The sequence below is a fragment of the Bufo gargarizans genome, chromosome 2 (assembly GCF_014858855.1).
Source record: "Bufo gargarizans isolate SCDJY-AF-19 chromosome 2, ASM1485885v1, whole genome shotgun sequence".
NCBI classification, from domain to species: domain Eukaryota; kingdom Metazoa; phylum Chordata; class Amphibia; order Anura; family Bufonidae; genus Bufo; species Bufo gargarizans.
In genome coordinates this window covers 162,202,217-162,214,436 of record NC_058081.1, presented here as the reverse complement: position 1 = coordinate 162,214,436, position 12,220 = coordinate 162,202,217, and the positions used below count along the sequence as shown (strand labels likewise).

The 12,220-nt window shown below is 47.5% G+C and overlaps 1 protein-coding gene across 1 annotated transcript in view; it reads right to left on the bottom strand.

Annotated features, from left to right (window-relative positions):
* Window positions 1-10,501, bottom strand: part of TNFAIP8L3 (TNF alpha induced protein 8 like 3) — a 136,734-nt gene extending 126,233 nt beyond the window's left edge. Inside the window, exon 1 of the mRNA XM_044279645.1 lies at window positions 10,384-10,501. Within this exon, the coding sequence (XP_044135580.1) occupies window positions 10,384-10,429 (46 nt within the window). The 5' untranslated portion in view covers window positions 10,430-10,501. The remainder of the gene's footprint in view (window positions 1-10,383) is intronic.
* Between the last annotated feature and the right edge of the window lie 1,719 nt (window positions 10,502-12,220).

The window sequence follows — 12,220 nt, the reverse complement described above, 5'->3', positions numbered from 1 at the left end:
TTAGCCACAGGTGCCTGCTGTATGACACAGCAGCAACTCAGCCGCTATGGCGCCCACTCCGCTCAGGCGTGGGCACCATCTTTAAAGACCCGATATGTGACGTAATACTACGTCACATGTTGGAAAGGGTTAATACTATTAAAAAAAAAAAAAAAGTTGTGTAAATTGTTTTCTCTTTTCATTGCCATATTCTTATCCTTAATAATTTTTTATAGTCATTTTTTGAGGAACAATCTGTAGCTTCAGCACCTAGAGGCTCGGTCTACTCACCCTTTGGCACGCCAAGGTTCAGTTGATTGACTTTCGAGTTCTCCTCAGTGTCCCGTAAATCCCACTCCATCCCATTTTGTATTCGGCACAGTGAGTGAAGGACGCGCTCCTGCTGCCGGCTTCCTTCCTTCTGCGCAGGCGCAGTGAGAAAGCCGGCAACAGTAGCACGTCCTTCACTCACTGCGCCGAATACTAAACGGAATGGTGCAGGCGTGGGATTTACGGGACACTGAGGAGAATTCGAAAGTCAATCAACTGAACCTGGGCGTGCCAAAGGGTGCGTAGACCGAGCCTCTAGGTGCTGAAGCAACGCCCTAGTAGCACCTAGAGGCTCATTAGCATATTTTAGAAGTCTTTATTTTAAGAGAACAGTGGCATACAGGGAGTTATAACGCATACTGTTATGTACTGCCGACAGTAGCACATCGCTAATGTCAGTCAGCTGCATAACGTTATTTCTCACGACAGAAACCCTTTAAGAAGTACGTGTTACTGTACATTGCTTGTCCTACAGACTGCAGTGATTTAACACTGAAATCTATAGATTATTCACTGTATTCCTATGGAGCCCTGCCACCTGCAGAGGGACCCGGGCCTAACACAGCTTCCCCAATTGCCACAAGGGGAAATTGTTCCAGCCTGGGAGCACAGCACTCCCGGGAAGGTCATTTCAAATGCCATGGTCACAATAATTGACCACTGTATCAGAGGGGTTAAATCTCTGTGATCGTCGATAATGCAGATCACAAGATGTGACGAATACCGTACCTCGCAGCCCCGCCTAACGTCAACTACGCCGAGCTCACGTGGTCCGGTTTTGTCACTGGTTACCAAGACGTGACGTTACACCCTCCCTGGCAGTGTGTAAAAGCACAGCTTGACACAGACACCTCCTTTCCACACTGGCACAGGGAGACAGGAAGAGTGAGTGAGGGTGGTCCACGCTACCTCTGGCATGACTCCACACTCGCTCACACCCCTGACAAGCTGAGAGGGCCTTTTCACTGCCCCAGTGAAACAGCACCCTGTCAGCCCAGTCCTAGGTAGACTGCCACCAGTTCCTCGTTAGATATAAGCCCGGTCCACTAGCGCGATTATATTGGGTCAGAAATCAACCCCAAGTAGCTTATAACTATGCAGAAACACAGACGTGGGGATTCGTGATCGATATACAAGAATAGCGCAAGATTAAATTATATATTTAATTGCCTTAAGGGCACACTAGACATAACACTATATACACACACAGAATATATACAATGGTCAAATGTGCAAATACAGATGACGTGGTACAAACAGGGTTAAACAGAGCCATAGTCAGTTACCAGGTTGATGAGTAGTCCTTTGGGTTATGATGATGAATTCTGGGTTGCTATAGTCCTTAGCTGTAGTCACCTGGGAGCAGTGATGTCAGCAAATCCAGGTCTCCCCAAACACATTACACAATGTGGCCCCTTCTGAGAAAGACCCTGGCAACTCAGAATCCAAAAACCCATTATGGATCATAGCTCATCACCGGAAGATCACAGGGAGATGGTTCTGGAAGCAACGCAAGTGGAAATCAAACATGGCGCTGTTATTAGGTTACTACTGGGAGATCTCTGCATCTCCCCTTCCTGGCACCTGACCCCCAAACGGCGACTAGGGGCATGTCCGCCTCGGACCCAGGGTCGCAGATATGTAACCGGTTAATTTCTGTGTTGGACGGGCAATTCATAATCTCTTATGAACTCCTGGTTCCATGATGTCTGATGGATTATTTTCTTTTGTTGACCAACTTAGCGCCCCACCCCACCAGCATTCATCCTGACAGAGAAGTTGAGTGAGGTGTAAAAGATAAACACGTGGCCGCCCTTTGAAGCAGGGCTCCCCTGTGGAGTGTGAATTTCTCTGCACACTTCTGGAGCAAACGGCAGGAATGAAATCATAACTCCACATTCCTCACACAAGCATGTAACTCCCCCCTCCCCAGATGACATGGTCAGTTGTGACTGCATCTGAGGTGGTTTCCCCAAGGAGAGTTACGTTATCGGGCACCAATGGCTTGCGGATAACATTTCTTCTTTGTAAAGGCTTCAGGCTCTCTTAAGAATCCGAAACTATTACATATGTAGTTCTTATTCAGGCCTGCAGGGCTTCATAGGAACATAAAGAATCTCATTGCAGTGTATAGGAGAAGTGATCTAATATCGTAAATTGATGTCCCCTAAGGGGACTTAAAAGGTAAAAAAAAAAAGTTTTAAAAAAATTTAAAAAAAGAAAAATAGAAAAATTCGAATCACTCCCAGACCCCATAATAAAAGTAAATAAACCCGCCTCCCAAAACATCCATACTATTAAAATATAAAAATCACATTTATCCCAGATGGTGAATATCATAATGGGAAAAAATTGCAACTTTTTGTCACTTCACCGCCCCCAAAAAAAAAAAAAAAAGAATAAAATGATTAAAAAAAGTCGGACACACTACAGTAAAAATGAGCTCTCGTACAACTCTGCAGATGTAACTAAACAAGTTGTGGGGGGTCAGAATCTGGCAATGCAAATAAAATAAAAAAAAGGTTTTATTTTTTTTTTTTTTAAGAGCCCCTGTACTTTCACACAAGCTTACATAAATCAATACAAGTGACCACAAGAAACTTTGTAATTTGTTAACATGGTATCAGCTGTTTACCTCTTCCCTCCTCTACCCTTTGCTAATAGTTTTTTTACTTTGAAAATGCTTTTCTCAAAACAGTTAATCTCCATGGGATGATCATATTTCATGGAAATAGAAAGTCTATGGAGAGGGGAGGGGGAGGAGTGAGCAGCAGCATGAGGGAGACGGGACTCAAAAAGAGACACTAGATCTCCTGTGTAGATGTGCAGTCTCTTTATATTTCAGCACTAGTGCTAAATTCACAACCAATGCAGGTCAGTACTTGACTGTAATATCCTCCCCGACCGATTGCTAGAACGAGGTTAGGGAAACACTCTCAACTCGATGCATGAAAGAGGCCTATAGACCCGTTTCGATTCTGTCTCCCACTGCAGAGACGTGTGCTATGTAAGCGCTTCTTTCTCCTCCTAGCAATCAATGGAGGCTCAGCACTCCGACCCCACCGATTAAAACATTTGACATGTCGCTGTGATATATAAAAAGTTTTTTGAATTGCCTGAAAAATTTAACATACAATTTTGGAAAAGCCCTTTAAAGCTTTGCCCTATCATCACTACCCAGTTTAAGATGAGACACCACTTTTGTTCCAGTACAGTAGTGACAGATGTCATCACATGCGGAGTAGCAAGGTAAGAATAAAGAGACGATGGAGGTGCACACAGAAAAGCTCATATTTGGTAAAGAACTCTATTGCCATGGCTTTCCTGCAGTCTGTCACTTTTACAACCAACCCCACAATGAAATCCAAGTGTACTCAGTACATAGATCATTACACCAGAGACCATTCACACTAGCCTCTCATATCCATGGGACATTTCTGGCTGAAAAAAACAAAGCAGCTGGGGAAAAAAAAAAAAAAAGAAGAAGCTTTAAATCAAATAAATGGTGAAAAGGGCACAGAAACATATGGTGCTACATTTAAAACAATTTATTTGATTTATTTGCTGCTTTATTCCGCTGTTGTTCTGTTAGGTACCTGGGAATTCAATAGGAGAAATGGTTTTGTACGCCCTGTATGGACTACTGAAAGGGAACCGGTCATCAACTTTATGCTGATCTCACTGAGGACAGCAAAAAGTAGTGACAGAAATGCGGATCTCAGCAGTGTGTCACTTATCAGCTAAAAGTAAGTGGTTGCCGAGAACCAGCATCATAATCATTGCAGCACAGGTCTTGTAGAGTCACATCTACCTGAGAAGAGTCCTGGTTATTCATAATCTCCTGCTCTCTCACCCACCTGCTGATGATTGGCAGTTCTCTCCTAGAGAGAAAGGAAGAAAACTCGGTAGAAGACTGTCAGCCATCAGCAGGTGGGCAGGGACAGCAGGAAGTCATGAGTAACCAGGACTCTTCTCAGGCGGCCGGGACTCTTTTCCAGGTCCAGTCTGCAATGATTGCGATGTTGGTTCTCAGCAACCACTTACTTGTAATTTATAAATGACAGATCACTGAAATCAACTCACCTGTCTCTACTTTATACTTTTAGTATGGACAGCATAAAGTTGACGACAGGTTCCCTTTACAGGGGATCAGTCCCACCATCACGCCACAACTCTCATGTTCAAGACCGTATGATGGAAACACCGACAGTGGCGCACAGAAAATGAATGGGGAGAACCAATCTAAACGATCTTCTCATGGGTCATAGATACATGTGAGAGGATCACATTGATGAGGTCTGTGAACTCGGACCACCACTGACTGATCAGTGATTTCTATCAGAGATTATGAGCCAAGACCAGAAGTAGTCAAAAACACAGAACAGGAGCAAATCTCTCTTTCTCATTCAAGCGACCATATTTACGTGTCCACATCCATTCCACAATTTTGCAGAACGGATGATGACCCACTAATTTCAATGGGGTCGCAAAATGCGGAATGCACACGGCCGGTATCCATGTTTTGCAGATTTTGGAGCCCTTAGGCTAGGTCTACACAACGACATTTGTTGCGCAACATTTTGTTGTGCGACATTTTGTTGCACCAATGTCGCGCGACAATTTTTATAATGGCAGTCTATGGTGTCGCACTGCAACATGCGACATGTTGCGACTGCGACGCGACTGGATTTTCTGTGACTGTCGCGTCGCAGTCGCAACATGTCGCATGTTGCAGTGCGACACCATAGACTGCCATTATAAAAATTGTCGCGCAACATTGGTACAACAAAATGTCGCGCGACAAATGTCGTCGTGTAGACCTAGCCTTAGACCTCATCTCTGTGTAGGCTCTACTATTGGTTTTGGCTCAAAAATCCCTGAAGGAAATCACAGATCAAATACTGACCAAATACCGACTGTGTGAAAGCAGCCTAAGGCCTCTTTCACAGGGGTGTCACGTTTTGGCTCAGGATGCGTCCCGGGTGCATTGCGGCAAACCCGCGCGTGTAGGTACCCAACTGCAGTCAGTTTTTACTGCGATTGCGTTCCGTTGTTCAGTTTTTACCGCACGGGTGAATGTGGTATCCAGACCCAAACTTCAGGTTTGGGTTCAAGGTTGTGTAGATTGTATTATTTTTACTTATAACATGGTTATAAGGGAAAATAATAGCATTCTGACTACAGAATGCATAGTAAAATAAATTTTAAACTCAGCTCATCCACTTGTTCGCGCAGCCCGGCTTCTCTTCTTTCTTCAGGACCTGGGTAAAGGACCTTTGATGACATCACTGCGCTCATTACATGGTCCATCACCATGGTGATTGATCATGTGATGGACCATGTGATGAGCGCAGTGACGTCACCACAGGTCCTTTTCATCAAAGAAGAAGAAAGAAGGGAAACCGGGCTGCGCGAACAAGTGGATGAGGTGAGTTAATTATTATTTTTTTTAACCCCTCCAGCTCTATTTTACTAAGCAAATTCTGTAGTAAGAATGCTAATGTTTTACCTTACAACCATGTTATAAAGGGAAAATAATAATGATCGGGTCCCCATCCCGATAGTCTCCTAGCAACCGTGCGTGGGGGGGGGGGGGGGGGGAGAAAAAAATAATAAATAATAACACAGCATCCGCACTTGCTTGCGATTTTCACGCAGCCTCATTCACTTGTATGGGGCCTGCATTGCGTGAAAAACGCACAAAATAGAGCATGATGCGATTTTCACACAACGCACAAGTGATGCGTGAAAATCGCTGTTCATGTGCACAGCACCCATAGAAATGAATGGGTCCGGATTCAGTGCGGGTGCAATGCGTTCACCTCATGCATTGCACCCGTGTGAAAGGGGCCTAAGGTCTAGTTCGCACTTCAGTGATTTGGTCAGTGACTGCCATCAAGTGATGGCAGCTTGCGGGGCCGTGAGGTTCAAGCCGCTGCACAGTGGTACTGTGTGGCCGTACCCTGTGGTGGCAGCAGCAGTTGTCAGGACCATGCCCCCATCAGTCAGTGCTCGGCAGCAACTGGATAAAGCTACGCAGCGCTGCCAGTATTGCTGACCATTTCTCTGGTGCCCATCCACTGCTTATAAGAGCGCTGACTTTCCCCTTGTGCCTTCTTGGGGGCGGCTACACGTTCAGCGTGGGCCCATTTTATATAAAAAATAAATAAAATAAAAAGATTTACCACAAGATATAGCCCTGCAAGTTCAAGGAGGCATCAAACAGACTACAGCAGTGATTTTTCACCCTCATACCAGGCGGCACCACCTTGCACTCTCTCATACCTGCACCATGTGAGGGCTGGCAGAAAATGCCACGTTTGGGCCCGGATTTGTTAACTACTTTTCCCATTGCTGCTGTCCTTGAGCAGGCGGACATCAGAAGAAGGTGCCACCACCACCACAGAAGGCATGTCAAGAGGCACGGCATGACCCTGCTTACATAGCGGCACTGCCGGCAGTCTCTTCCTTGTCTGAATGTCCTCCCCCAGAGCACAGAACAGACAGTATATTACAGTCTGAGCGCTTCATGTACAGTTTGTAACCCGAGTTAATTTTAGAGCCAGTTATAGACGTCTCATGTCATCTCTGTGGAGGCTAGCAGTTATGGCCAGGGGTGGTGTCAGAGGTAACGGGGAGGGGGGTTTATATCACAGCAGCCCAAAGCCATTATATTCTCTGAACAAGCCCGAAATTATGGCAATCTGGAGTGTTATTCAGCTACCAGTATAAATCTCCGCAGCTGAAAATCTGCTCCATTCATTGTGTTGGCAGCAACTGCAAGGATTTCTGCACTCGCATAAACGGGACAGCTCCAGAATTTTCTGCAACAAATCTGCCAAATGTGAATATACCTTAGGCTACTTTCATACTTGCGTTCGGAGCGGATCTGTCTGGTATCTGCACAGACGGACCCGCTCCTATAATGCAAATGATGGTATCCGTTCAGAACGGATCCGTCTGCATTATATTTCAGAAAAAAATCTAAGTCTAATTGTTAGTTAGACGGATCCATCCTGACTTTGCATTGAAAGTCAATAGGGGACGGATCAAATTGAAATTGCGCCATATTGTGTCAACGTCAAACGGATCTGTCCCCATTGACTTACATTGTAAGTCTGGACAGATCTGATTGGCTCCGCACGGCCAGGCGGACAAGAAAACGCTGCAAGCAACGTTCGGGAGTCCACCTGCTGAGCGGAACGGAGGCCAAACGGTGCCAGACTGATGCATTCTGAGCGGATCCGCATCCACTCAGAATGCATTGGGGCTGTACGGATCCGTTCGGGGCCGCTTGTGAGAGCCTTCAAACGGAACCTTAGGTAGCCTTAGGCTGGTAAGGATTCGACGTGGTGTTGCTGCAGGTCTCACCTTTGCATTGAAAAGGGTGAAATCCGCACCGAGAATTGACAGAAAGAAAAAGCAAAGTGCGCATGAGATTTGTGAAATACATGAGAGTCTGCGCAGAAAAAAACCTATGTAATCCACACCATGTGCAGGCGGCCTTAGGAGTACGCCCACACGTGCCTGAAAGTGCGGTGGAAAAGTCCGCTGCCGTTTTTGCTGTGGTTCTAAAACAGAAATCGCAACCAAATATCGCATGCATTACATTTTTGGCCACAGGAATGGCTGTGAACTTCATCCTCTCCGCTGCGAAGGGTGAAATCCGCATGGGAGCCGCAGCCTAAATTGACAAGCTGTAGATTTCAGATCCGCACCGTGGGGCAATTTATTACACAGCGTGTGGACAGGATTTCTTAGAATCTCCTCCGCTCTGCTGGCTCTGTACAACCCTGCGCATGTGCCACAGAAAGATTTCAAACGTCAGACGAACAGAGATCCGTTATTTTAGAAGAAGAAAAAAAAAAAAAAAAAACTTTGTGGAGGACTTTTTTTCTATCTAAAATAATAGATTCCAGACAGAAATGGCTGAAACGGATGCAAAATGTGCACAACTGAGCCTAACGGATGCTTAAAATACGGGATCTGTTTTTTTTGTTTTTTGGAACATATCTCCCCCAAGAACAAAAGAATTGGGCGTTTCAATGTCCAACAGTCCGATCCCTGTTGGAAGGACTTCTTCTTCTGATTCCAGACCAGGTTTAGGGCGGATTTTGCCTCTGCGTTTAGCCCCTACGGACGGCGCTGAAGTGGACACCCACCGTGGCTACCAGCTGCATCCACGTAGAAACTGCACCAAGAAAGACCATGTCCTCTCAGCGCAGTTGTGGAATCTGTGGACAAAAACCTCCATGTGGATGGGGCCTCAGGCCTCACACTGCAGCAAATCACGGACGTGCTGCTCAGGTTCTCCACAGACAGCAAATGTGCCCGTCAAAACTGGTGTAAAGTAGAACTGGCTTAGTTGCCCATAGCAACCAATCAGATTCCTCCTTTCATTCTCTAATGGAGTTCTGAAAAATGAAAGATGGACTCTGGTTGCTATGGGCAACTTAACCAGTTCTACTTTACACCAGTTTTGATAAATCTCCCCCGTTGACTTTTAGTGTGTTTTTTCACACTTCAGTGGTTTTCCACCACTTAAGACCTCATGCACACGACCATTGTTTTGGTTCGCATCCGATCCTCAGTTTTGGCAGCTCGGATGCGGACCCATTCACTCCGTGTGCTGTCCGCATTCGTTGCTCCGTTCTGTGGTCCGCAAAATAAATATTACCTGTCCTATTCTTGTCCGCGCTTAGCAGGCAAGAATAGGCAGTTATATTAAAGGCTGTCAATGCCTTTCAGCAAACTGGTCATGTGCATGAGGCCTTAGTCGTGTTTGGCCAGCATCACGGACCAGTGTTGAGTGAACTTCTGTTTTCAAGTTCGGCGTACAAGGTTCGGGTTATCCAAATATTCCGTTATGGATTCCGATACTACGGACTATAAGTTATGGTTCGTGGTAGCGGAATCCACAAAATAATTCTTAGATAACCCGAACCTTGTATGCCGAACTTGAAAACAGAAGTTCGCTCATCCCTAAACACGACCATTGACGTCCATAAGTCCATGAAAACCACTAGCAACACAAATGGCATCCGTGTTCTGTCAGTTTTTCACTGACCACTTGTAGGAAATGCTCTGGAAACACTGAGCAGTGTCCGTGGAATACAGAGGACACACGGAGGGCAAAAACGGACACGCAGATAACCTCACAGATGAAACACAGATGGATTTTCCAAGGAATTCAAACAGACGCGGAAATGTGAATGAGGGAGAAAGGACTACTGCAACTTACATCCTCAAAGTAATCAGATGACAAAGTCATAGCTTAAAGCCCAGCCGGCGGCCACGTCCACGGGGATCTGGCTCACGTGGATGTCAGCCGAGGCACAAGCCATCGAGATGTGAGGCTGGAATCACACATGCAGTTCTGGGTGCAGTTTTTCAGCCAGAAGTGGAGACGTATAAATCCTCTTCTAACAGGTCACACGTCTTCTGAAGCCACTTACCTGCAAGTGTGAATCCAGCCTAATCAAATCCATACGCGTCCAACAGGGACAAGTCTGAATGACGGCAGAGTCCGGTGTACCCAGTGCTGTGCCAGCCTCGGTACCTGGGAGAACATATCACAACCACCTAGTGTCTGAGGGACCAGCCTTGGCACCTGGTCACTCCAGTAGGTGTCAGGTTTACAGGGTGCCAAGAGGAGACAGTCCACAGCTCTTGATGTAGCAGAGCTGAGCATGTCATCCATGATGACACAACAGGTAGGTGAACAGCACCTCCAGCTCTGCTACATCCCCCTCAGTCCCACCCTGTGCAGCTCTATCATTGGCACAGTGACTACCGTGCAGTGCACCGACTGCGGTTTATAATCCGCAGCACCTGCTATGACCAGCGACAGGTGCTCAGGTACCGCATGCCCCTAACAAACTTCCTGCCCCACGTGCGGAGCACCCACTCCCTGGGAGCCACAGCGCTCTCTCCTTTTAACCCTTTAAAAGGGGTTAACCCCCCATTACCAGGGGAATGCAGCCTCCCGCCCATTTCAATGAAGTTGATTGATCTGTAGCGGGACGTGCGGCTGTCAGTCCGCAGGGCTGCAGACAAGTTTGGCGTTGCTGTTACCTGGTGACAGCTCCCCCTCGCTCAGGTCCCCAGAGTCCGTGTCCATGGTGTGCTGAGGTCCGCGCTGTCACCTGCCGCTCCGGCCGCTCTCTCCGCCTGTGACACTGCCGAGCTCCGCCGCCTCTGGCTCAGGGTGAGCTGTGCGGATCAGCGTCTCTCGGATTCCGAACGCTGCAGACTAGGGAACGCACAGCAACCAATCAAAACTCTCAGAATGTCCCCGCCTAAAGCGTTGCAGCCAATAAGAAGGCGGCTGGAGGCAGCAGCGGCGCTTGTGTGTTCTTTCCTGCAGAGCAGAATCCTAGAGCTAGCTGGCATCCTCCCGGCTATGTGCGTGCTCTGGGGGCTGCTTTACCAGCTTAGCCCAGAAATACCCAACCTCATTACCACAGGGGGAACCCCTGAAAAATGGTTTCACTCCTGGGAACCTCTCTTGCCATTTCTACCTCATAGAAGCTTGATACAGGGCTGATAACCATAAGGCTGAGGTCACATCTCCACCTGAAACTCAGTCAGAATGCCCCATGTGTTCAGTAAGGCAGCGTTCACATTACAGAAGGTCTTTATACCTGCGATTTTTTATTTATTTTTTAATACCCAAAGCCATATCCAAATGCAGGGGCGTAGCCAGGGCCGCACTGGCCATAGGGCAGACCGGGCTGCTTCAGGGCTCGGGTCGAGTGGGAACGGCATTCTTGCACTTTTTTCATGGCAGGAACGCCGTTCCCAAAGTTTCAGGGCAAAAGGACCAGGAAGCAGTGAATGCTTTGTACTCACCGCTTCCTGGTCCTCGGCTGTCGGCTCTGCAGGCTGCGCACAGGAGTGAATCGCTCTGTGACGTCACGCTGTGCACAGCCTTCACAGCCGCCAGCAGGAGAAGAGGAGCATCTGCGTCCAGGAGCAGGGGAGGTGTTTTTCCCCCCCATATATTATGGGCAGTGGGTTGATGAGAGGCGCTGTGGGCTGCTGAGAGGCACAGGGGGGCTTATGAGAGGCGCTGGGGGCTGCTGAGAGGCACAGAGGGGCTTATGAGAGGCATTGGGGGGCTGATGAGAGGCACTGGGGGGCTGATGAGAGGCACTGGGGGGCTGATGAGGGGCACTGGGGGGCTGATGAGGGGCACTGGGGGGGCTGATGAGAGGCACAGGGGGGCAGATGAGAGACGCTGGGGGCTATTATCTGAGGTCTGATTGGGGGTCATTCATATTGGGGTCTGATCTGAGGTCTTATTGGGGTCTTATTAACATTGGGGATCTTATTGGGGCTGTTAGCTGTTATAGATCCTGCTCAAGGCCTGTGGTTCCCCCCACCATCTGCCACCCGCCCGTGGCCTACTTCCCCCCTTTCATCGTCCTCACCCAGCTCTGAATCCTCCTTCTGCAAATGGCAGGTGGAGGAGCCGGAGCATCCCCTCTCCTACATAGCGCCACATACCTCTTACATCCAGTGATGTCACCTTTGTTGTAGAAGTTCTCTTTCCTCATCTTCTCCATTCAGACCAGACCGCCATGATGATTTTTCAGCCATCTCCCATCTCTGCAGAGATTAACAAACAGACATTAGTTTCCCACATTTCCATCATCTTCACATCTGAACACCCTTTCCTGCCACCCCCAATACTATACTGCAGAAACAGTCCCCCTGGACTACTACTACCACACAGATAGTGCCTGCTCTAAAAAATAACTGCGCCCAGACACTAATAGTATAAAGATAATGTCCCCCAAAAATAATTGTGCTAAGCTGATACTGTGCCAGCCAGGGTGCCCCCCAAAGTAACAGTGCTCCCCAAAATCCCACCAATAGAAATAATTCTGCCAGAGCACACTTAGTAGTA